The following is a 26,851-nucleotide window of genomic DNA, read 5'->3' as shown; positions in this document are numbered from 1 at the left end:
ATAGAGAGAGAGAGAGAGAGAGAGAGAGAGAGAGAGAGAGAGAGAGAGAGAGAGAGAGAGAGAGAGAGAGAGAGTATGAAAGCGAGAGAGAGATAGAGGGGAGGGGGGAGAGATATGTGAGACTCACGGTGGTGGTGGAGGTGGGGGGGGTTGAGTAAGATGCAGTAGGAGTGAACCAAAGCAAAGGAGAAACAGACGGCCGAGAGAAGGGACAACCCAGTGAGGGATATGGGGAGCCATCCCCGGACAGATATGCACCAGGCCCGGGCTAGGAGCTCAGCGACCGGGGTGAGTAGCACCACAGTGGAAGAGGCTAAGACTACAGGTACGATGTACATGTTCCCTCCAGAGCTCCTTGGGTTCCTATGCTCAGGAATTAGCTGGAGTGTGTTGTGCTGTGAGCTGTAGTGCTAGCTTGGTGCTGCTGTTACTGCTGTGCTGCGGTTATTGTGGCTGGCTCATTGTTGGTGTCGATTTAGTCGAGGAACCTGTAAGACGCATGGAGACGAGACGGCGGTGTAGAGTTGAAGAACACCTGCCGCTGCGGGACATTTAGCGCGAGGTGGAGGCGCGGCCTTAACTGGCTCTGAGAGTGAACGTTTGTGTGCGTGTACATGCGTGTGTGTGTTTGTGTGTGTATATGCATGCATGTGTGTAGGTGTGTGTGTGTGTGTACGTGCATATATGCATGCATGTGTGTGTGTGTGTGTGTACTTGTTTGTGTGTGTGGGTGTGTGTGTGTGTGTGTGTGTGCATGCATGTGTATGTGTGTGCGTGTGTGTGTGTGTGTGTGTGTGTTTGTTGGTTTGCTTACCCACTTAAGGTCACACTGAGAGGATCACGGTCTTAAGTTCATGAAACGCACGTGGCTGACAGAGCAAGACGCGAGACTCCACCATCAGCCTCTTAGTCATGTTCCTTTCGCCTGCTTCCTTTGATGAAATCAAATATTACAAAAAAAAGACATCAACAGATGTCCGGGACTTAGTATACACTTGAAAAGGGAAGGGAAATCGAGTCTCCTCGGGAGCCATGGTGGGTCACCATCATGACTCCTTTGTATAGCTTTTAGAGCCAGGGGACGCCGCACCTCTCTGCCCAGAGCAGCGTGGCAGAGGCGCCTCGCTCAGGAACACCTTCACACTCAGACAGGGGGAGCCGGGATCAGAACCAGCAACCTTCCGGTTCCCAGCCAACCCGCTCTACCTCCTGGGCTACTGCCGCCCTAACCCCCAACCTCCTAATCAAAGGGGTATCTGGTGTGTCCCTCCAGGGAGACAGAACAGAGGCGTGCATGGGGCAGGCAGCCCTCCCAGCTCCAGGCCTGCCTCGCTACAGGCAGGCAGGAGAGCAGTAGAAGTACCGCCATGACCTCCGCGTCCTCCGTCCCCTTCCACGCCAGCACCCCCAGCATGTGGACCGCCCTCTGTATCGTCTTCTTCCTGGTCCCGGGGGCCGGAGCAGAAAGCCCGGACCCTACCACCACGCGCAACGGCGGGGGAGCCCAGTGCGGGGAGTACACCAACCAGGTACGGGCTATACCATGTACGGGTTGTACCATGTGTCGGGGCAGGTGTGTTTGTGTGTTTTTCGCTGTAGGAGTTGCTCGGCAGAGGCAGGGGAATGCTGTAAAGGTAGCTGCGTTCGTAGCTGTTTGACATTTCCACGCAGGCATGTCCACATGTTCCAGTTGTGTTTAAATGTAAATCGAGCGAGGAATTACAGCCATTAAACGTTTTTCTTCGGCCGCTGACGTAAACAGTACCCGATTCTCAAGAGGAATACAAATTCACTGTTTTTATTTATTCACAAGATGGTCCAACGAGCTGTCTGTTATGGGGCAGAGTTTTATGTACTGGGCCTTTGTAAAGTGTTATTGTTGTTGCACTTATGTTGACAGCGGGTAGAAAAGCAACACCACTTAGTTCTCAGTTCCTGTGCTTCAGAACTCACGCAACAACAACCCCCCACTTCTGAGAAACAAAGTGTGTGTGTGTGTTTGTGTGCGTGTGTATGCTTGGGTGCGTGCAATGTGTGTTCTCCATTCTCACACACATGCAACACATGTATGTGGATGTTATGGTTGTTGTGGTGGTTGTTGTTACTGGTGACGCTGGAGTTCTTGTATTTGACAATCTACAATTCATCCTCCTCCCCCATCCACTCCCATAATCCCCATCTCCACCTTCACTCCCTTCCCCACCCATCCGCCATCCACCTACTCCAACCACAACACACCACAAACCATCCCCCACCTCCACCCACCACCCCCACCTCCATCGACCACCCCCACCCCCACCTCCACCTCCACCACCACCACCACCACCATCCACCTCCACCACCGCCTCCACCACCACCACCACCACCACCGCCTCCACCTCCACCTCCACCTCCACCAGGTGTTGGAGGACGGGATGTGCCGGCTGGTGGCCACCCTGCCCCAGCTGGAGGAGAAGCGGTGCCCGGACATGTTCCGCTGCACAGACGAGGTGTCCTACTGGCTCCACGAGAACCAGGAGCGGAAGCAGCAGGTGGCCGCCCTGCAGGAGACGGTGGCCCAGCTGCAGCAGGAGCTCAGGAGCCACCGGCACCGCATTAAGGCCCTGGAGCACCAGGTACGGCTGCCGGCGGGCCGCGTCAACAGAGGGGAGGGACCGGTCAGAGGTCGGCGTGGTCAGACGCAAAGCTACTAAATGATTTAGGGCCCGTCTGATTTAGGAAGGGTAAGTCGACGGAAGGATGACGTAGGTTTGCTGCGGGGAGGAAGGGAGGGAGGAAGGGAGGGAGGGAGGAAGGAGGGAAGGAAGGAGGTAGGGGGAATACATCTATTTGGGTTTGGCTATGACGTGAAATATTGTAGGAAACCAAACTATTGTTTGGTTTTTCACACCAAAACTGTGCTCTCTTGGTTTTGTCCCATGACTGTACAGTTATCCAAAACATTTTGCATGCTACCTACGTCAAATCAAATAATTGTTATGATCAGTATGATCAGGCTTAACCTACACAACATAAAACGTTTAGAAGTGATGTTGTAGCCATGTTCATTCCAGCAGGCATGTGGTTAAGGTAAGGTACACCCATGTAAGGTACACATACAGTAGAATACATATGTTAAGGGACACACATGTAAATACACAATCATATATGGGACACACAGTCATATATATAAGGAACATAGAGTAGAGTACATATGGTAAGGTGAATCTGACAAGGTACATACAATAAGGTATGTGCATGCAAGATAAATACAGTAAGGTACCTACATATACGACGCATGCAGTAAGCCACATATAGTAAGGTACGATCATGTAAGGTGTGCACAGTCATATCTATAAAGGGCCTGCAGTCCCTCCGCCCACGGTGACCTTACAGGCGCTGACCTTGCTGGCTAACGGGATTAGTCTGGGCCACGTGCCTCCTGCTGTACGCTCCTGGCAACAGGGCAGAGGCTGGGCCTGTTTGCCTGTAGCATGCTAGCCTGTGAGCGTGTTAGCCTGTTAGCCTTTTAGTTAGCCCGGGAGGCAGGTGGGATGGAAGCCAGCGATGTTGGGGGAAGTGTTGCCAGATTGGGCTAGATTTCACACCCAATCTGGCCGCCCTCGCATCAGCCAGGGTTACCAGATTGAGTGGGAAATCTGACCCATTCTGGCAACACTGGACAGGGGCAGAGCGAGCCATGCGGGGCCACGCTGGGGTAATGGGAGTTAAGGTTATCCTTCCTATCCCGGGCTAGGAATAGACCGCAGGAAGAGCCTGTGGGACACACAGCTTCTCAACGTGGAGCCACTGTGTTCAGCGGCTCCATGTAATGTATCTGTGAGCTACATACATCTAAGACACATATGGTAAGGTTACACACGCATAAGATTCATATGGTAAGGTACGTCAATATAAGATACGTATGGTAAGGTATGTACATGAAAGGTACATAGAGTAAGGTACACAGTTATAAGTTGTACAGAAGGGTAAGGGAGACATAGTCGGAGAGTAGCAGTGTGTTAGTGTTTGATTGAGTCTATGGAGTATGTCTCTGACTCCCATATGTACCATATGGGAGTCATACTGATGCATTAATGGTGGGTTTGTTTGCTGACAAAACCGGTATGGATTTGTGGATGCGCAGACGTGTTTGTCGACACGTCGATGACGTGTTTGTCGACGCGTCGACGCCCGATGCCGTGAGTTCAACCCTCCGGTGTGTCTGTTTGTTGCTCAACGCTGATCCTGTCTGCTTCGCCAGAACGAGGAGAAGCATCAGGTGAACGCCACGGCGGAGCAGCACTTCGGCGAGCTGGAGATGCGCTACGTCGAGGCCACACATGCACTGCAGCTGCAGGGCTCGCTCATCCTGGAGCTGCAGGTAACACACCTGGCCGAGGCTTCTTCATCATCAGCACGTAGACCGGGCACTGTGTCAAAGGGGTTATACTGTGCCACCAGACGTAAGTGCGATTGGCCATTATAAATCACCGTCCCGGTGAACTCAATCGCACCTTTCTACCACACTGTATAGCTTGTCAGCAATCTCCTGCGACCCCATGAACGCATATCGGGGGACCCCAAGTGGTTCCCGACCCTAAGGTTAGGAACCACTTGGCGGGGGTCATGATAGTGGTGATGGTGATGGTGGTGGTGGTTATGGTGGTGGTGATGCTGGTGGTGGTGGTGGTGGTGATGAAGGCGGTGATGATGTTGTGGTTCAGGACCAGCTCCACAACCTGACGGTGCTGATGGAGTCGGTGAAGCGGAACCCCGGCTGCATGATCAACATCGTCAGGCCCAACCCCCTCATGAACGCCCAGGAGGCCCTACACCCAGGTACACACACACACAGATACAAACACACGCACACACACACGCACGCACGCACGCAGGCACGCACACACACATGCACACACACACACACAAACACACATGCACACACACACACACACACATGCACACACACATGCAAGCACGCACGCGCATGTGTGCACACACAAACACACACCCACATGCACACGCGCAAGGACGCACACGCATGTGTGCACACACAAACATACACACACGCACGCACGCACGCACACACACACACGCATTCATGTGGGCACATAGACACACACAAACTTGCACACACGTTGGCATACACACAGACACAGACACAGACACACCGATGCTTACATGTGGACATACACAGAGACATACACACACACACATACACACAGACACGTTGGCACTTGGGCACACACACACACAGACACACACATGCAAGCATATGGGCCCAAACACACAAATAGACGCACACCGTGCACGAAAGTGTAGAAAAACACTACCCATGCGGACCACCAGGTGGCGCCAAAACCCAACTGCAATACCTCAACTCACCACCGCGGCGGTTGCGCGTTATTCTCCTTGTCCCCTCAGAGGTACAGCATGTGCGGAGCTGTCCCATCGACTGCGCCACCATCTACTACAACGGGGTGAGGCGCTCCGGGCTCTACACGGTGGTGCCAGCCCACGGGGGCATGCCTGTGGAGGTCTACTGTGACATGGACACAGACGGTCAGTGGCCCAAGAGTCTCCATTCAGGCCATTAGTGGAGGCCAGGGCCAGGGGGACTCACAGTGAAGGGCTTAGGGCGATCCTGCTCAGGGATGCCTAAGGGTTAGGCTACGGACATTGGACCCGGCACCTTACGGGATCCTGCCTCTATGTAACACACACAGACAGACAGACAGACAGACAGACAGACAGACAGACAGACAGACAGACAGACAGAGACACACAGACAGACAGACAAATAGAGACACACAGACAGACAGACACACAGACAGACAAATAGAGACACACAGACAGACAAATAGAGACACACAGACAGACAGACACACACAGACAGACAGACACACACAGACAGACAAATAGAGACACACAGACAGACAGACACACACAGACAGACAGACACACACAGACAGACAAATAGAGACACACAGACAGACAGACACACACAGACAGACAAATAGAGACACACAGACACACGCACTACTCACGGAGACATACACACACACACATACATGTCTCTCACAAACACACAAACCGTTCACTCACACACACACAGACACAAACTTCGAAACACACACACACACACACACAAACAAGTACAGTAATGCGCCACTATATCTAGGCCTCACCCTTGCTCCCCCCTTTCTCCCATCCCCCACCCCCCCCCACACACACACACACACACACACCAACACCCCCCCCCCCTCCAGGCGGCGGCTGGACCGTGTTCCAGCGGCGGGCCGACGGGACGGTAAGCTTCGACCGGTCCTGGCGGGACTACAGGGAGGGCTTTGGGGACCTGAACACAGAGTTCTGGCTGGGCAACGACCACATCCACGACCTGAGCACCCAGGGGGAGTACAGCCTGCGCATCGAGCTGGAGGACTGGAGCAACAAGCACAAGCACGCCCTCTACCAGAGCTTCAGGTGGGCCCCTGGAACAGCAGCCCCGCGCACAACCAGGGCCCCTGAAACAGCGGCCCCGCACACACCGAGGGCCCCTGGAACAGCGGCCCCGCACACACCGAGGGCCCCTGGAACAGCGGCCCCGCACACACCGAGGGCCCCTGGAACAGCGGCCCCACACACACCGAGGGCCCCTGAAACAGCGGCCCCGCACACACCGAGGGCCCCTGAAACAGCGGCCCCGCACACACCGAGGGCCCCTGGAACAGCGGCCCCGCACACACCGAGGGCCCCTGAAACAGCGGGCCCATTGCCCAAAAACAATGGAAATCTGTGGCTTATTTATTGTACATGTGTGTGCTGGTGTGTGTGCTCACTTAAGCGCACTTATACACGTGTGCGTGCGTGACGTCGTACGTTGGTGCATGTGTACGCGTGTGCGCGTTTGTGTACGTGGGTGCGCGTGCTCTCATGTGTGCATCTGAACGCGTGTGTGTCTGTGCGTGCACGCGTGCATGCGTATGTTTATTTGTGTCAACGTGTGTGTACTTGTGTGTGTGTGTGCGCGGACGTCATGTGTGCGTACGTGAACGTCTGTGTGAACGCGTGTACGTGCGCGCGTGTGCGTGTATGTGTGCGTACCCGCGTGGGTTTGTACACGTGTATACACGTGTGTGTGTGTGTGCGTGCGTACATGTTCATCCGTGCGCACATGTTCATCCGTGTGTGTGTACGTGTGTGTGTACGTCCGTGCCCCCTCAGCGTGGAGGATGAGGAGCACCAGTACCGGCTCCACGTCAGCGGCTTCAGCGGCTCGGTGCAGGACTCCTTCAGCTGGTACCACGACAAGCAGTCCTTCAGCACGCCCGACAGCGGCAACATCTGCGCCGAGATCTCCCACGGCGGCTGGTGGTACAACCAGTGCTTCTACGCCAACCTGAACGGGGTCTACTACCGGGTGAGGGGGGGGGGGGGTGGGGGGTGGGGGTAGTGGACAGGATGTAGGCCTCGCTGGCCCACAAGGCTAGGAGGTCGCTAAGTGGTAGAGTGTGTGTTCATTTGACCTGTCTCTGTGTGTGTGCGTGTGGGCCTATGTCTGTGTGTGTATGCATGTGTGTTGAGGTCTGTGTGTGTACATGTGTGTGCGTATGTGTTTCCATATCTGTATGTGTGTCTGTGTGTGTGTGTGTGTGTGTGTGTGCGTATGCATATGTCTGTGTGTATGTGTATGTATGTCTGTATGCTTGTGCTTATGTGTATGTATGTATGTGTCTTTCTATGTATGTCTATGTATGTGTGTGTGTGTGTGTCTGTGTCTATGTGTCTGTGTATGTGTGTGTGTGTCTATCTATGTGTTTGTCTATGTGTTTATGTGTGTGTGTGTGTGTGTGTGTGTGTGTGTGTGTGTTCGTGTTCACCAGGGGGGGCGCTACAGCCCCAGGGCCCGCGGACCGCTAGGCCCTGACGGCATCGTGTGGTACTCCTGGAGGGACTCCGACTACTACTCGCTCCGCCAGGTCACCATGATGATCCGCCCGCGATACTTCCGGCCCCGCCTGTCGCCCTGACGTCGCCGCGGCGACGGCCCGTAAACACAACCCCACCGCCGTGACGTCGCACCAACCGGGACACGGACAGATCGCCAAACTGTGGTCGTGGAACTTTGATCGTCAAACTTTAATCGTGCGATGCACAGCCGCAGTATAAACTTTAAAGATATCGTAGAACTTTTTGATTTGGCGTCGGTGATTCTCCACCGGAATGGAGGCTGGGCCGTCGCAGGGTCGTCTGAGTAGTGCTTGAGTACCTGGACACGGACCTTTCTGGAGCTGAATACACGCTATTTCGAAGTTGATTAAACATGTCCCCAGTGCTTGATATACGGACACATACTGTATATCACACGACCTCATAACGCATCATTTATACACCGGGTCCCGCAGTGGGCGGGGGACGGGAGGGAGTCGACTATTATTTTGTATTATTATTTTGTACACTTATTTTGTAGACTTTATATTACCCTGACACTATATTCGGACCCTTAGGTATATAATGTGGATGGATGGAATGGAGGGAAGGTTATAAGATGGCCTAGTGACTGCTACATGAGCGTTGTACCTATTAAGAAACAGCTAACAGTTAAACTGTGAACTGTTAATGCTGCTGGATATAATATTGGCGTTTTTCTTTTAACCTCTACTGAAATTTAATTTGGAAGTCTAGTGGCAATTCAATTGGTTTTACAAGCCATCATTTCACTGTATGTACAGTAGGCCTATATATGCACAAAAACAGTGAAATGCACAATAATTAACTATTTCCTTTTAACGTAATTGTATACACCAAACACAATCCTCTTTATTTGACCTTTTGTTTGACTCGGAATACAGCCCTGAACGGTTTATTATTAATAAAGAGATATAACATGTGTTTATTTGGCAGTACTATCTGAATTGAAATACTAAAATCACAGAGAAAGTATACTTATTGAAGTTATCTTTGTGGAAACAAGCGTGTAGGCCAGTATTCCCCGTAGGATGAATACCAGGGTTTCTAGCTGATTGCGTCCATCTCAAGAGGACTGCATTTACAGAATTCCACAATCCATGACCATCTTAGCACGGCCATGTCAATGTCACCGTAATGTGAAGTGAAGATGTGGGCCTAACTACCCTCTACCTATTCATCATTGGGTTAGAGGGTATGATACAAGATAGGCTAAACAACGCAGGTTTAGGGTACATTAATAATAATAATAATGGTACATTACTAATCATGAATTAACATTAGTTCATGCAGTTATTAGCATTATAATATATCATTAGCATAGGGGTAAGGGGAAGTGGGTTAAAGTAATCCCCAAGCCTTTCAAATAATGTACACATTTATTAACATGAGCACTATTGCCTTAGTTAACTTGTACACCTTAATTAATAAACATAACTACATTTCGTCAAGTTTAATAATTAATGTAGGCTACATTAAAGATTATTACATTTTTTTACTTTCATGTTAATCCCAGGGCGAAAGTTTTAATTGTTTCTGTTGCAAGATTAATTAATTACCTATTTTCAGGCCAATTCCTTCTTAGCCTCCAAGTTGACTACTCGGTCCAATCACAACGAATACAAAGGGCTGAAGCTTCGTTACATTCGAAACGTGCTGAAGGGGAAATAAATAACTAAATAGCAACTGGACTGGACGGGAGAGTGGCGGGAGTGTGTCGAGAAGAAAGACCGCACTGTTTAGATTCCCCATCGGGCCAAGTCTTCCGCGTCGGGCCGGCTTATGCCCGCTATACATCCAGCTGCACCTGATGCCAGTAGACGCTCCACTGGACGAAGAAGCGCTCCATTCACAGCGCGACCCCGCCCAGCCCTTTCGCTGTCGGGCGTTGCTGGCTACCGGTCTCGCGAGACTAGGGTTGTATCACAAGGTTCCACCCTGCTGTCGCGAGACTAGGGTGGTATCAAAGGTTCCACCCTGCTGTCGCGAGACTAGGGTGGTATCACAAGGTTCCACCCCACCACCGCCACCTCAAAGAGCGCACAAACGCGCTCTTTGATTCTTCGAACAAGCCACCGACTCATTCTCATTCCTGTCCCTCTCCACGTGCAAAAGAAAAATCAAATCTGAATGAAATAAGGGCTGTGCTGGGATTGCAGTGAAGGAGCAGACATTTCCGTCATGTTGCTGTTCGTCTCTTACAAAGTTGACACAAGGACAGAAGCGTAGTCGTAGTAAATACAAATCAATGTTTAATAAATCAATAACTGAATTTTTTGCTCGTCCATATATACGTAAAACGGCCATTCCAATATGACCCGAAAAGCATAGGACAGATCAAATAGAATATATATTATATATATATTTGCATTTTTTCAAGTGATATGAAAACAAAAGTGTTGACAGAATGAAATAAGAAATTGATTGAATACTGAGTAGTGAAAAAAGCAAGCAGAAATATCTCATGGCTCAGTCCCAACTCTGACCACCCCTCCCTTCCCACCACGTTCAAATTTTTGTCTTCTTTTTGTTAACAAAATATCACATCCTATACCTTCAGGGGCTTACTTAAAACGAATTGCTTTCGGTTATAAGAAACACACACACACACACACACAAAAGGGCCATTTTAAAAAGCAGCGGGGTTGTCCACTGGGTTCGGCACTGGGATTCAACAGAGGTTTCCTCTGACGTTTGGCTTCTACGATCAAGGCACGACAGAGAAACCCCCTCAAGTTAAGTGCATTATCATCTCAAGGCGTGAAAGTGTATAATTAGTATGTTTGAAGGTCGTGGGACTCCCGCTCTTCCAGAGTAAACAGTAAACGTTGAGGTCATCGGGGGAGAGGGGGAAACCAGCCAAGCGTCCGAGAGCTCCCATGGGAAGGCACATTCAAAGAAAAGGGGCGGGACTTCCTTTTAGTGGATGAGGAAGTGAAGTACAAGGGAGGAGTAAGGCACAGCCAATAGTGTTTGTACCACACCCCCAACACACACACATACACACACACTCACGCACGCGTTCTCCATACCTTCCTTCTCAAGTCTGCTGCCTCCTAGAAATGAGGAAACGCAGAATCCCTCAAGTGTGACTAAACGGATAGTGAGAGCACAGAGCAATGACAACACAGACCAGAGCGGTAATGACATGCTGACATACTAAGGCAGTGCTGTGCTTATATAGTGTACGTCCTGTTTCCGAATCGATTCCCCGCGGCAACACTCCTTCGATCCACGGGGGGGGAAAGTAGTGTGGAAGTGCTTCCACGCAAAAACATGTGACGCTGGGTTCAAAAGAAAGGGATGGAAACTAACGGAGAGAGGAGCGAAAGAGCAGAAGAGAGAGAGAGAGAGAGAGAGAGAGAGAGAGAGAGAGAGAGAGAGAGAGAGAGAGAGAAGAGAAAGAGACAGACATGTCGCTTGGCGTTTAGCCGACTTCATCCTCGGCTAAATACTTCCGTTCTCTACATGGTGGTGAACTGGGCGTGCGCTTGCCTCAACTTCTCCGCAATCTAGCGAGGGAGACGGAGAAGAGAAAGACAAAGAACTGTCAATTTTCAGAAACAGGAATGATATAATGATTGAAATGCTACATGAACGACAGCAATCAGGCTGTCTGTGCGCAGAAAAAGTCCTTCACTATTACCGTCTCGTAGAATTTGGCTTGTTCCTCAAGGTAGAGCTGCATGACACGGTTGTAGTCATAGATACGGTTGCTATGGAAGTGGTTCATCTCGGCTGTGGGTTAAGAGCAGCAATACGAGTGTCAGTCTGTGAGGAATCATTCTGCGACTGCGCTTTTCAGTAGTAAGAGGAACAGCAGTAAGCGAGGACAATGCGGTTGCCCGGAGCGTTACCTTGTAATGTGTACGACATGGTGCTCACTCGCTTCGCCATAGTGACCTTTTCCTGGGGGCTGATCTTACTGGTCGCCACCAGCTTGTCCCCCTCCTTCACCTTCTCTATGCCCGCCTGATGGGGCGAGAGAGATCAGAGTTTAGGTTGTTCAGCGCTTGCTCCTTCACCGTGGAAAGTCTGGATTGTTTTTCTAGGTTTTTATCAGGAGGCGTCGGGGCTAAAAGTACCTTATGGACTGCGAGGGTGTCCGGGAAGCATCCCAGGAGACCTTTGTATTCATTGTTGGTCTCCATGAGGAAGTGGAGGTCTTTCCTCGGCTGGAAATACATCACGCACACACACACACACACACACACACACACACACACACACACACACACACACACACACACATTTTTTAGAGACTGTAACCTTATGCAGCTTAGGGTGAACTCCAATTCTCCTACACCACATATCTTTTTAATTGTTACAATAACTAAAAAAGGGACTTATTATGCATCAGACAGTAAAAACCAACCACTAGAAGATTAGATACTATAACAAACAAACGCATGTTTACCAGAGGAATCCTTCCAGCGGATGCAGCTTAAAACAACGTCCAGAGGTTTATTTCATTACACAAGATACCAAAACAAGAGCATTCTCAGGCAATTGAACATGGATGTGTTTCACAATATACCGAAGGAATAACGAAGACCCAGTCACAACAAAAGCAAAACAGCTGTCATCGATTAGAAAGAAAAAACAAAAGAAAAGTTGTTATTGCCAAATGTTGACGTTTGAAGGCTGTGAAATCGTCACAAGCAGAAGGCTTAATCTAAGACAGCAGACTTAAGGGCAGAGCGAGGGTGTGCCGACTCATAGGGAGGGAAACGGCACAGGATGGCGTTAATATATTCTCCGGAAGAGACAGTATTGTTGTGGTCAAGAACAGATTGCGACATTTGTGAGATTGTGTGTGTGTGTGTGTGTGTGTGTGTAATAAGTGCAATAAGTGCTGAGAAAGATTGTGAGATAGCTTGAAAATGTTTAACAAAAAACAGCCTCTTAAAGATTATCTTTTCCTGCTGTTTTAGACTGTAAAAAAAATATGGACTTGGGACACCCTTTGGTTTACATGTTATATTTGGCACATTGACGATATGAATTGATTAGCCGCCCGTGTTAGTCTATGGCCCCAAATCAATAATATTAACTCAAAGTTAATAATAGGGAGAAGAGCTAGCCACTGATTATCCAACCGAACAAAGAACAAACGCATTGGACGTACACTACGAGTATTAAATCCCAATTTGAAGAGGATTCCCACAACACAAACACAGAACAGCTTTCTGCTGGTGCTTTGACCTGCAACACTCCCCCTAGACCATCATTTAAAAAGCCTTCAATAAACAATAAACACAAAGAACTCCTGGCCATTCGCTATGAAACCGGATTACCACGCACACACACACACCCACGCCAATCCACAGCAAGGCACCAGCAGTGCATGCATGCAGGCTGACTGTAAACATTGAAAACACAAATGATAGAAACAAAAGCTTGGTGCAACACCAGTGGGGCACAGCTGCTGGTCAAGCCGGACGAGCATTGAAACCAACCAACCTGTGTGAGTGTGAGTGAGTGAGTGAGTGAGTGAGTGAGTGAGTGAGTGAGTGAGTGAGTGAGTGAGTGAGTGAGTGAGTGAGTGAGTGAGTGAGAGAGAGAGAGTGTACCTGCTCTGCCACCATCAGGGCGATCTCTTCGTAGGTCTTGCCCGCCGCTGTCATGGCGTCTGTCAGTGTTGCCTCTCCTGAGGGCAGAAGGGAGTTCATGGGTTAGCTAAATGTCGCACTAAAGGTTCATTAAGACCTTTTCGTAAATCACCTCATATAGCATAGTAGTCAAACGGTGAAGATAAATACATTATGCAGTGCCCAGGCAAAGAGTGCCAGCGCTTCCTTCATACGCAATTATAACTGCAATAGTTACCGCGCACCACAGGTTGACAAATCCTGCTTTAGATCATCTCCTACTATTCAGACTATTGTGTAAGTGATTATAAATACTGTGATGACGTTGGCCAAGGAACCTGTGTATCAGCATCTTTTGTTTAGCTTCCTTGTACGGTTTCCTAGTCAGAGTTCTGCGAAGAACTCGGACAGTTCGGTCATTCTGTGCTCCTACCTTGGTATCCGCTGCTGTTGAAGACTGAGGAGAGGTTCTGGAAGGCCTTGCCGATCCTCTGGTACTCTTTAGGTAACGCTGTGAATGGGAAGAGGATGAAAACATTTACATTGACGTTTACACACACACACAAACACACACACACACTCAAAGGCAAGCCACATCAGGTAGGTAAAGTGAAGGTGATACTGGGTCTCTACGTAGTAATTAGTAGTACAGGTAGAGAGGTCATGATAATAGTCATTAAACTTCCTCCTACGGGGGAGATGTGGGTGTGCGTAAGTGTTTATTTGTGTGTGTTTGCGAGTGTACTGTGTCTGTTTGAGTGTTAAAGGGTGTAGTGTGTGCAAGTGTTAAAAGTGTAGTGTGTGCGTAAGTGTTATGGGTGTAGTGTGTGCGTAAGTGTTATGGGTGTAGTGTTTGCGCGGGCATGTGCGAGTGTGTATGTTTGCAAGTCTCTGTGTCTGTGTGTGTGTGTTTACGTGTGTGTGTGTGTGTGTGTGTGTGTGTGTGTGTGCTCACGTACGTCCTGTGCATCTCTTCCAGTGCTCCTGTCCCACGGTGAGGATCTCCTTCACCCCGTCGTCCATCGCTTTAGTAAACCTGCTGAACTGGTCGCACTTCTGCTCCCTGCACACACACACACACACACACACGCACACACTTTTGTCATACCCCCATCCTCCATGCCACCCCCAGGGCCCCTGCCGACAGCGTGGGAGCCCAGCCTACTCACACTTCGATGGGGTCCAGGTCGGGGGCCTCGGGCTCTATGGTGGCAAAGATCATCACCCCCACCGTCTCGTCCTTCTCCGCTTTTCTCTTCCCCGTCTTCCAGTCCTGCAACACCATCGACACCGTCAGCACCGTCAGGGGTGAGTCGCTCGCCGTGGGAGGATTGACGCACGACCCAACAGACCCGACACGCGCCGCCACTGACAAGCATGGCCTCCGTCTGGCCAGTGGCGCGCTGGTGACGGGAGCGAGAGCGGCGAAGCTACTGTGTCTACGTTTTTACAAACGCCTTTAAGATGAAGAGGTGGTGATTTTGTTAAACAGACCTAACGTTTACATACATGAGAGATAGACCGAATGGAGGAGGAACATGAAGGCCTGTATTCCCTGATTGGTAAAGGCCAGGGTGAGTTTCTAGCTGATTGCGTCCATCTCAAGGGGAAGGCACTAACAGAATCCCACAGTCTATTATCAATCCTGGCACGGAATATAATTATGGCTGGTGAGCTGTGCTCAAAGCCTGTTTTCTGGAAGTCCCCTTGGGATGAGTGATGAGGCAAGAATGCACTCACTCATCGTAATATAAGACTGGGGATGCTGGTTTTACCGCCACTTTGTTGAACCCTCCCAGTTTGCCCTGTACTTGTGAGTAGCTCTTCTATAAGCTGTAGGGTGAGGCTGTGTCAGGTGGTACCTTCTCGTCCTTGTAGGTGAGGAAGAGCTGGAAGACTTCGCTGCTGGAGACCACGGGGTGCCGGCACATCCGGGTCATCCAGCCCTGCAGACGCTCCATGCGCATCTTGATGAACTCCTCCTCGAACCGACCTGGGGGGGGGGGGAAGGACGCAGACGTGGGAGAGAGGGAGTGAGTGAGTGAGTGAGTGAGTGTCAGTGTTTGAGTTTGAGAGAGGGAGAGGGAGCAGGAGTGAGGGGGAGATAGAGAGAATCAGTGAGGTCAGTGGGTCAGCCAGTGAGTGAGTAAGAGAGAGAGGGAGTGAGGGGGAGAGAGAGAGAGAATCAGTGAGGTCAGTGAGTGTGAGTGAGTGAGAGAGAGAGAGAGTCAGTGGGTCAGCCAGTGAGTGAGTAAGAGAGAGAGGGAGTGAGGGGGAGAGAGAGAGAGAATCAGTGAGGTCAGTGAGTGTGAGTGAGTGAGAGAGAGAGAGAGTCAGTGGGTCAGCCAGTGAGTGAGTAAGAGAGAGAGGGAGTGAGGGGGAGAGAGAGAGAATCAGTGAGGTCAGTGAGTGTGAGTGAGTGAGAGAGAGAGAGAGAGAGTCAGTGGGTCAGCCAGTGAGTGAGTGAGAGAGAGAGGAAGTGAGGGGGAGATAGAGATAGAGAAAGAGAGAGTCTGAGAGAGCGATAGGAAGTGAGGAAGAGACAGAGAGAGAGTGAGTCAGCGAGTGCGTCAGAGAGTGAGAGGATGTGAGTGGCGGTTAGAGAGACATTTCCACTGACCTGTGACCTGCTTGTCCGGCAAGGAAGGGATGGGGATGGCTGAGCCGAGTTTGTCCAGCAGCCTCTCGTACAGCCAATCAAAGTGCTTGTAGCGGTGATTGACAGGCCTGTTGGTCGTCTGCCAAACGATAACATTCAGTTAGTTAGGGCCATAAGTCGGCCAATCCAAAACAAACATTGCATCACAAAAGCCTCACGTCGGCCTGTCCAAATGTATTCAGCAAGTAGGCAAACTAAATTATTGGTTGGGATTATTCTCATGATCATCTCACCATTTTATCGTCTTTTAAAAAAAACATTTTTTATTATTTTTCTTAACGATTTACAGACAGTTCAATAAATGTTGCTTTTTTTTTTAAATTGAGGCTTGTACGATTTGTTATCGTCATTGTGTAATTTTTGAGGGAGCAAAAGCAGTATCGGCTCCCAATATCGGCTCCAGGAAATTGGGATCAGCTTTATCGGTCGCCGGCCAAAAAAAAAATCCACATCGGTCGATCCCTAGTTTACTCCCTCCAAAATGTCAGAGATTCAAAGGTTGAACCACAGCGGAGGAGGCGGCAGTGAGGCTTACGTTGGGCGTGACTTGGTACTCGATGTAGCTCTTCAGGCCGTACATCTTGGAGCCCTTCTTGGGGTCGGCCACCACACAGTCCAGCTGGTGGTCGGGATAGGACCACACCGGGCCCACCTCGCCCATCTGAGCACAGGGACACGCCGGGTTACTACGAGGGCTGCTCCATTACGGGAAAAATCATAATCACGATTATTTTGGTCAGTATTGAAATCACGATTATTCACGCGATTATTTTTGAGTTTGAGAACATGGTGTATTCATTCAGCATGTCTCTCCCCCCCAAAAAATTTTTGTAACTGAGAACTTTGTTTCGCCATAGAAAAATACACAGAATGGTCAAAAAAGCAAATGTTCCGATCTAAAATGATATACAGATATGTATCCAGCTGTTCTGCCCTTTCTATAAAACATAAAAAAAAGAATCAAAAAAGAAATAATAATAATAATAAAAAATAATAATCGATTATGTTCATTTTGTGATCGTTAAAAATCGAAGCCCTAGTTACTAAGTGCCAAGCCCTAGTTACTACCATACTGGGTTACTACCATACTGGTTTACTACCATACTGGGTAACTACCAGTCTTCACATGTTACCGGGACACAGGAGAAAGGTTGGCATGTGGCTCAGGAGGTAGAGCGGGTTGGCTTGTAACTGGAAGGTTGCTGGTTCGATCCCGGGCTCCTCCTAGCTGAGTGTCGAGGTGTCCCTGAGCAAGACCCCTCACCCTAAATGCTCCTGACGAGCTGGCTGTCGCCCTGCGTGGCTGACCACCGACCGCCGTCGGTGTTTGAACGTGTGCATGAATGTTGTGATGTTAGGCAATATTGTAAAGAGCTTTGAGTGGCCAGTGGTTAAAAAAGCGCTGTATAAATGCAGTCCATTTACCATTCACAAACAGGACAACCTCCACAGGTCTAATCGGTGTGTCAGGATGAAGACATGATGATGATTTCCTATTACTAGGAATTATTGATAACAGTAGCACTGCATCCTCAACCCTAACCAAAACCTAACCAGCGGAGGTGTTGGTGGCACAGATCCTCATTTTGGAAGTAGGTCCCAAACCGCTGAACCTGTCCAGTTCCTCCATCTCTAGTGACTGCTTCTACCCCACACTTGTGTTTTCTGCTTAACAGGTGGGTCTCACCACAATCTGACAGAGCAAATGGCTAAATGTGAAACATGTGAAAGGGGGTAAATTAGGGCTTGTACGTCATTGAATTGTGTGTTAGCGATGTGCTACGCCATATTGGGAGAAGTCAAAAGATTTTTCAGCAGTGCAAATTGGATTTAATATCCGGTAACCTCGGCTAATAAACTAGAGATTAGAGAACCGTGGTGGCAGTTTCAAACACAACTACGTCTTCCCGTGAAAAAGGTAATAAAACACATACATAGATGGATAGCTTCTGTGATCCCTTGACCAGCTGCTTGGCAAGGAGGTAGAGCTCCGGGCCCGACTTGGAGAATCCAGGGAATCTGCTCAGAGGAAGACGGACAAAGGTTTGACAGTTAGAACAGTGGGCAGGTTACCGTGAACCTAGTTTAGTATGCTACATGTGAACCTCCTAAGATTGAGCGATTTGATTGGTTCGCTGTCTCGGGATATTGGGCAATATCCCAAGATTGAGATCTCAAACTCTTTTGTATATTTGTATCTTTTGTGTATTGTTTTCATCGCAAATTGTCCCGCTATAAAAACAAATGAACCGCTAATAAAAACAAATAAATCCCGGCAAAAAGTCTTATCTTGTTTATTTTTGGAGTGTTCACGTGTAGTATATACTAAAACAATTATTCACCTCCTTTGGCTAATTATCGTTTAATATACCATGAAACAGCTGTCTGGCCTCTGTTCTGCGCTCACTGAACAAAGATTCGAAAGCCTGATGGTATCAGTGTCGCTTCCTTTAACTTCCTCCCGGCACAGATCATCTGCCCACTCTCAAACTCAAACTCGCAAACAAATTGTCCACGGTGGTCGATTCAACTCATCCGATAGCCATTATGGAAGTCTAAAAGAGTACGTGGCTAAACCCTCCTAAACGATTGTATGGCTAACAGCTGTGTAGCAAATGTTAGCTATGTAACTGACGCTTGTTAGCAAGAAAGCTAACATTTGCTACATAGCTAACATTGCTATCTAGCTAACGTTTATTAACCACATAGCTCTGCTTTGGTACCCCGCTGCAATGAAACACAGCTAAAATCATAGCTAACAACCGGCATAGCGACTAACAGTTGATGCGCCCGACAGACTAGGACCAATCAAATAAGAGTTAGCGCTCACTTGTTGAGGGAGATTTTCATGGCGGTGCCCTGAGCTCCGCCCCTTTGAAAAGCCCCGCCCTCTCCGGACTCCGACTCGGCGTAACCCGACGACTTGACGTCGTCCCACTCATCGTCCCACTCGTCCTCCTCTGCTCCTGGGTGGGGGGGGGGAGCGGTCACAGAGGAAGTCATCAGTATCATCACCTTTACAGTGGGCTGGTGGAGTAGCTTAATGCAGATCAGCATTCAACACAACATCAACTCATGGCCATGGAGCAATACAACCAACGCAAATAAAACAACGTTCACACACAACTCGTTCAAACAGAACACGACAGAGCACACAAACCAACAGCAGCATCCTGCAATGTCTCAATCCAGGCATTCATGAGTAACCAAACAATAATAATCAAGGCGCCATCAGCACACAGCATCATCTCTGGTAAAACACGACAAACAACATGAGTAATATGCCACACTTTTTAAGTTGCATGGACGGCAACACGTATACATGGCATGCCATTCGTCACGCCAACCAAGTCCGTCATGCTGGGTTTCTCAATCCCAAATGTTAATGGGCCATCAGTCAACTTTGCCATAAGGCACCGCTGCAAAGGATTACCTGTCTCAATCAGGTAAGGATATGGATAGATGTCTAAGGTAAGGGGAAACAAGAAAGGAAACATTTCACGGTCTCTTTTTACTCATCATGTGATCGGATTCCTTTTAAACCTGGAGCCTTTGGAGTCCCTGACCATAGCTAGAATGTGAGTTTGGCAGCACAAGTTTGGCTGAAAGCGGGGGTGAAAAATTAAAAATCGTTCCAAGAAGTGAATAACTAAACACCAAAATAGAAGAAAAAAGTATTTGGATGTAATATGACCAAAATTGACATTGACTTTTAAGTAAATCATCAGAAGCTTTTATCAAAAGCGACTTACGATGGGTGCATTTGTCAGAAGAAAGAGAAAAAAAACTATATATCGCTGTCGGTACAGTAAGGATGTTCATAGAAACAAGTGGCAAGCACTCAGAAGCGTTAGGTTAACCCATCCCCGTATACAACAGAGATAGCTGGGATAAGATGCTTCACACAATCCTAAGTACTATTCTTACGAGCCACAACATACAACATACAATAAGTGTGTACAGAAAATTAAACAAAGACCTAAGGGGCATGTAAACTAAACCAAGGCATGTAACTAATACCACCCCCCCCCCCCCCCCCCCTCCCCCAGAGTCCAGGGGTCCAGACCGAGGTTCCGTCCGTCTTACCGGGGCCCTGGTACGCCTGGGGGTGACTCTGTGCCCCCCAGGGGTCCGGCGCCGCGCTCCTCCCCGTCTGCGTGCCCTCCGGCTTGGACGCCCAGTTGTTGGAGGACCCCCCCGTGGCGTCGGTGCTCCACGCGGACCACGGGTCTCCGCCGCCGTTGCTGGTCTGCTGCGACGGAGACGGAGACGGGGGGGGACACGAGAGTTACTGGGCTGCAGGGGTAGGTTGGGGGGGAGGGGTCGGGCTCTGGCTCGGCAGACCCAGGGGGAGGAAAGGGGAGTCATGGGAGAATAGGGAGAGAGAGAGAGAGAGAGAGAGAGAGAGATTGGGAAGCATGGTGGTTTAATGATTAATCATTAAACACGTGCTCGTTCAATGTAATGCAAGAGCGAACTCCGTCACACGTGACGTTTGCTCGTGATTACCCGAGTCAGGGACCTCCCTTTGCCTGTTACCTACGAAACAACGCCAGCCCAGCAACACATGCACGTCGTACGGGCACGCATGTACAACCAAACATGCTTGAAACTTTCATTTCAACGTAAAAAGACGTCAAAGCCAATCCGATAATACAAAAATGGCATGCCGTGCAACGCACCAGAATCCAGCGAATTGCGGAAACGCATTGACAGTACGTGAGCTCATGTATGCATTATGTCAACACACACACACACCCCAGATGATGCCAACCACAACAGAGAGGGCATTCTGAACATAAAACCTTCCAAAAACAACACAACAGCAGTTAAAAGCTTTGTTATTTGTTATTTTTATCTGTTATTTCACAGAGTCAGGACTATTACCATTCGGGGAAACTAATTGAACACAATAGGCATCTCATACACGCTCTGTATTGGAAACAATCGCAACTTAATCTGCGCTGTAATTACGATAATCCATCACAAACATCATCATTGGAGACTGAGTGTGCTGATTCGAGTGCAGAGGGCTATTCAGGTTTTTCTTCTCTTGTCGAGACCTGGTGGCGTGCTGATCTGTTCATTGGATCCATGTACGGTTTGCTGATTGGTTGATTGATTTTGGGGGGGGGGGGGGGCGTGTGTGTGTGTGCATGAACAACTAAGGAAACTAAAATGACATGCTTTCAGGCAGGCGAGGGCAAAATTCGCTTATCCGGTAGGGGCGAGCAAGTAAACAGGGGGAAGGTTTGGTCTTCCATGGCCCCCCGAGCAGCACCCTAGGGTGGTTACCTCATGGGGGAGGTAGGGGGTGTCGGGGGTGTCCGGCTGGGGACTTAACTCCCCAGCATCGACCTTAAGAATGGGAGAAAAGGAAGAGTGACATCATCAGAAAGCGCCAGAAGCTAGGTGGGGTGGGCTCCAGCATGGCAGGGAGATGGACTAGGATGAGGAGCAAAAGTTAGAGGGAAAGAGAGAGAAAGTGAGCGAGCGAGAGTGCAAGAGAGAGGGAGAGATAAAGAAGGAAGCGAATGAGCAAGGGAGAGAAAGAGTGAGAGACAAAGAGAGAATGAGCGAGAGTAGGTGAGCGGGAGAGAGAGAGCGAGTAAGAGCAAGAAGTGAGAGAGTAAGAGCTGAGGAGCAAATGTTAGAGGGAGAGAGAGAGAGTGAGCGAGAAAGAGAGAGTGAGAGTAAGAGTGTGCGAAAATAGGAGAGAGCGATAGAAGAGAAAGAGAGGGTCATCCATTTAACTGAAGTTCAAGGCCCTAGGGTGGCATTTAGATTCTACAGGGCTTCACTGCAGCGGTTCTTGCGATACCAAAATGTAGCCATAGGCCTCTATAGTAGAGTCCCTATGCATTTGTCTTCTTTCTTGAAAGAGAAACCGTCCATCTGTTATGGAAGACCCAACCGCATACCTTCCCCATCAGCGTGTCTCACTTCCACATTTCATACTCTTTCTTAATTTATGCATTTTGTGTTACCCGAGTTTGTCAGGGGGAACACAGACATGCCAAGTGCATTCTCAGTTCTCACACACTTTAGTCAAATAAGACCACCAGACAGCAGCTCTGAGCATTTCTGCTGCTGGAAAAGATCGAGCTACATCGTGATGAGCCTGATTGGTGCATTCTGAGTTCACCCCATGACCTCAGAAATAAATAAACGATGTGTGCAGCTGCCATGGCGATCCTGCACATGTGTTTGTGTTGCCATGTGTCCAAGTCTGTGTGTGTGTGTGTGTGTGTGTGTGTGTGTCTGTGTCTTTGTCTGTGTGTGTGGGTGTACACAAGGTCACCTGGCTTTGTGCAGGTGTTGACGCCGGGGCGAAGGCATCGAAGAAGGACAGGTCAGGAGGTGGAGCCGCGGCCACATTCCCGACACTGGGAGGCGCTATGGTGGTGCCGGCTCCAGACAGCGGCGAGGGCTTGCTCAACTGGAAGCAGGTCGGTCGAGGAGAGGCAGAGGGAAATCAAAACATTGTTTAAGGAGCAATTCCTCGAGGCAAGATGGATGCCCGGACTAGATGTAGGTCTGGTGGAAAGCACGTCATGCCCTAGTCCCAACTGAATTCTGTGGAGTAAGACCTTTTGAGGTGCAGCTGGAGTACATAAAACACACACACAACAATACACAAACACACAACTACACAGACACACACATACACACACTCAGCACATTTCCAAGTGAGACATATCCTGTTTGGATTCTCTTCCTTGTTTTTCCGATTCAAGCCGAACAACCAGTGACACAGCGATTAACTAGCCGTGCAGTAAGTTAGCCAAGGAAGAATGTCAATAAACCCTTATAGGGGTCGAGGCCGAGGGGGGGTGGACGATTTTCAAATCGTCTCCTCGTGTGAGGCTCAGACAGAGGCCAGGACCGGGCTTACCTCTAGGTAGTCTTCTGGCACCAGGCCCACCTCCCCTCTGGAGTTCTGAGCCTCGATCCATCCCCCTCCAATGTTCTGGAACACAGTAGGGGAGCAGAGAACTGAAGAACGAGGGGAAGGGTTTCCTCGCGACACACAGCGTGGTTCAACTAGTGCCAGGGAAATGGCGTCCGAGTGGACTGAAGACATGGACTGATCGACAAACCCAGTTTTCTATTATATATATATATTATTTGTGTCATAACCATATGGCCTGTTAAGCCCTTTGAGACTGTACCTGGGATAAAGGGCCATACAAATAAAATGTAATCGTATTACAGCGATTACATTTTACAACAGCAAATCTTTTACATATTAAAACAGCAAATTATCATTTGAAATGGCCTTTGTTTATGGGAGAAAATATACGAATATATGATATATTTGAAATAAACAAACCACACATTACAATTGAAAGGGGTGTGAGGAATGGCTTTTCAAATTGATAAGCATCGTAGTGATGCATATGTTTACTTTGTAAAAGTTATCATTATGACCCATTTCCATATATCACCCAACCCTGCTTCTAACCGAAATGTAATGTGGAAACCTTTATCGGGTCTGTCTTTCATTATGTTTCACTCGAGCCATAACATTTATTCAAATTAGGGTAAACAGGAAAAAAATCCAGCTTTATCAACACTGGGACCTTTGACTCACTATTAATTTGGAGTCGTGAGAAAATCTCTCCCTTTAAGGAGTGACGACTGCAGAGAAGAGGTTAGCGAGTCGGTGAGTGATTGTTAAACTGACCTTTGAACTGTTGTAAATGGCAGTGGTGATGTCATGTTTGCTCTCATTCTCGCCAACCGTGTTATCCTTTATTTCCCCCTCTCTCTACACACATAATCTTGATATATGTGGTTCGTCCAGTAGGGCTTGCAAAAGTTGCCATATCACCCAATATAGGCCTATCCATATGACCACTCAAACTCAATATATGGAATATACAACAATGTACTATAAATAATCAACATTTGGCGTGCATATGGGAGGAAAAACAACAGCCAGTCAGCAGGACTGGATGGAAGTGCTGGATTCTCTATACCTGATTTGTGACAGTGACAGTTTCGCCTTCTTTGACGGACAGTTCGTTGTTTCCGGGCTCAGCAGTGAAGTCATACAAAACCTGCACCTGCAAGAAGACGGCGACCAATCAATCAACTAACACATCGACTGTTTTTAAGAGAATAGACTGAAAAACGTTGCTGCGCTATGCTGGCCCACACTAGTATGACAAGTAAAGTATTGCACATTAATTATCTTATTAATATATTTTTTTTGGCACACACGCTTCCAAGTCAAAAGAAATACGGCTCAAAAACGATGCATTAAGAGCACTTACGAACGTAATGAGTTCGGTTATGTACTTTCAACCTGGCACACAACAAAAACAGACAGACTGGCTGGTGGCGCCATTGACTACATTTCCCAGAATTCCACGAGGTTCAAAACGACCCGAACTGGAAAGGTAGTAAAATGTCACAAGACACTCCTAAACGAGAGGCATTTTCCAAGTACAGTAACAACATTACATTTGGCACCAAATCCAACGCACACTTGACGCACACTTTGAATCACCGTCCAAAAGGTGTGCCTAATGCCGATATAACTCCTCGAAAAAAGTTACGGATAACGCGAACGTTAGTAGTCCGCCCAGGAAGGAATCCAGCGCAACGATACAACACAACAACCGTCTCACTTTTTCGCACCAATCCCGTCAAAAGAACCCCCCCAAAAAAACACTTTTCCAACGATCCGTACCTTTTTCGCCATTGTCGATGCGGTGATCACTCATTACAAGCGGGCCTAGGGCTTCAAGATTTCAAATCCTCAGCTGGACATTTCCCCGCTGCTTTCAAAAGGGGCGAAAACAACGATGTGGTTCCTCGTCCAGCAGAGCCAGTCACGCCACTTATTACAACACGTTATTAAGCACCGTTAAGCCGTTAACCTCGGAACCGACCCACGGTGGAAGTATCCTGACGGACGAGGTGCACACTGCGTTGTTTTGCCGTAACACTACCGCGGAGCGATCCGGCTAAATCGGGTGAGCGAAACCGGAAAGGTATCCTCGGTCCAGAAAGAGCAAATGCCCCCGACTCCCCCCTCTCCTCCTCCTCCTCCCTCTTCCTCCTCCCCCTTCTCTTCCTCCTCCCCCTTCTCCCCTTCTCCCCCCCCACTCCTCCACCTCCCCCTTCTCCTCCTCCTCTTGAACCTCCTTCTCCTCCTCTTACACCTCCTCCCCTTATTTTCCTCCTTCTCCTCCCTCTCCCCCTACTCTCCTTCTCTCTCCTTCAGCTCCAACTTCTCCCCCTTCTCTCTCCTTCTCCTCCTCCTCCCGTCCTCTCTTCCTCCTCCTCCCCCTTCTCCTCCTCCCCCCTTCTCCTCCTCCAGAAGTGAATTGTTCACAAAAAATGCACAAATGTAACCAGATATAATCATAGCTACACAATTACAACCCTATAATATGCATGATAGTGCATATAATAATAAAAAAAATCAGTAATAATAACAATAATCATAGTAATCATGAAAAGATAAAGCATATTTATACTATTTATTATAAATATTACAATTACCAATATGCATTTAATGAATTAAGATCAGTTAAAAGATGTTGGCCAGGGAATTTAAATCCTATGAAGCACACATCTCTCATATTCAAGATGTGTTTATAATCAGGGGGAATTTTATTGTTTTTAAATACTAATAATAACAGTAATACAAAAAAACACCTACCAAATGCTGCCCATCTTTGATTGTACCCTAGGTTATCCGTTTAATTTGGCACACTTCCAGCTTTCCTACCTTTGACAGCTCACAGCTGGAGTCAAGGGAGTCCCGAGTGACAGGAACCCGTTCCTGGGGCGATAGTCGCCCTCCGGTGGTCTAAAGGTAATAGTGCAACAACTGCCGGAATTACGTAATGCTGATTCAGGGTGTGACTCCGCCGCTCTAAGCGGCGGAGTAGAGCCCATGGGACCTATGAGTTCGATATGAATGGGTTTCAATGGAGAGAAAGTAATTATTTTCTGGTCCCAGTCATTATATGCCCCGGATTACACATGTTGTTTCTGGGTTTAAATGATAATTTTTCATGTCAAGAGTTTGACCGTTTATTTTGCAATTGTTCAGTTAAAGGCTGTAGAGAAAACACAATGAGAAAGACTACACGTCTCGTATGTGACGTCACGCTCCCTGCGACTGGCGTGGACAAGACCGACAATCTCCCCATCGGCATAACTGAAAATCTACACATGCCCCGACTTATAATGGTTTTCACCTCTTTCGATGCTGTTATCCTCCCCTTGGTAAAAAGCAGTGAAGTGGAGCAGAGAGATCGCCATCTCTGTACAAGAGTGGTGGTGACGTATATCATTTGCGTCGAGAGCAGCGAGTGTTTGTAGTTCCGATTTTTCTTTTTCGCGATTTTTTTTTTGTTTTCTTTGCATTAAAAATTATCATTTGAATCCACAAACAACATATGTGTAATCCAGGGCATACAAAGACTGGGACCAGAAAATAACTTTCTCTCCATTGAAACCCATTCATATTTTTCGATCTCATAGGTCCCATGGGCTCTACCGGAAGAGGCGTGACCTCGCCACTAGTCTGTACAGCCTGCATGGGCGTAGTTTGCGCTCAACAAACCTCAGAGATACAAAAAGGGAAAGAGAAAGAAAAAAATATTGCAATAGGGTCTAAGAGGGG

The 26,851-nt window shown here is 48.5% G+C and overlaps 2 protein-coding genes across 3 annotated transcripts; one reads left to right on the top strand and one right to left on the bottom strand.

Moving 5' to 3' along the window:
* Window positions 1-1,367: 1,367 nt before the first annotated feature.
* On the top strand, window positions 1,368-8,015 carry LOC307088300 (angiopoietin-2; the record flags this gene model as incomplete). Its single annotated transcript, XM_079754152.1, has 8 exons — window positions 1,368-1,529; window positions 2,400-2,615; window positions 4,244-4,363; window positions 4,707-4,821; window positions 5,407-5,544; window positions 6,252-6,468; window positions 7,210-7,405; window positions 7,869-8,015. 8 exons carry the CDS (start codon window positions 1,368-1,370, stop codon window positions 8,013-8,015), a joined length of 1,311 nt encoding a protein of 436 aa, XP_079610278.1.
* A 2,176-nt stretch (window positions 8,016-10,191) lies between these two features.
* snx9b (sorting nexin 9b) lies at window positions 10,192-25,226 on the bottom strand. 2 transcript variants are annotated; one of them, XM_079753544.1, is made up of 18 exons: window positions 24,902-25,226; window positions 24,186-24,272; window positions 23,099-23,173; window positions 22,505-22,642; window positions 20,290-20,455; window positions 19,034-19,169; window positions 18,138-18,222; window positions 16,739-16,864; window positions 16,165-16,282; window positions 15,407-15,537; window positions 14,714-14,817; window positions 14,504-14,607; window positions 13,978-14,055; window positions 13,527-13,603; window positions 12,039-12,128; window positions 11,811-11,925; window positions 11,600-11,691; window positions 10,192-11,465 (listed from the first exon to the last, which is right to left on the bottom strand). In XM_079753544.1, the coding sequence occupies exons 1-18, from the start codon at window positions 24,911-24,913 to the stop codon at window positions 11,418-11,420; spliced, it is 1,782 nt and encodes a 593-aa protein (XP_079609670.1). In that variant the 5' UTR covers window positions 24,914-25,226; the 3' UTR covers window positions 10,192-11,417. The 2 variants fall into 2 exon arrangements, with proteins under 2 accessions (XP_079609670.1, XP_079609671.1); XM_079753545.1 differs by having other exon boundaries at window positions 20,290-20,452.
* Between the last annotated feature and the right edge of the window lie 1,625 nt (window positions 25,227-26,851).

This window comes from Pollachius pollachius, assembly GCF_949987615.1.
Source record: "Pollachius pollachius genome assembly, chromosome: 16".
NCBI lineage: Eukaryota > Metazoa > Chordata > Actinopteri > Gadiformes > Gadidae > Pollachius > Pollachius pollachius.
Note: the sequence above shows the minus strand (reverse complement) of the source record. Positions and strands in the feature narration are given on the sequence as shown.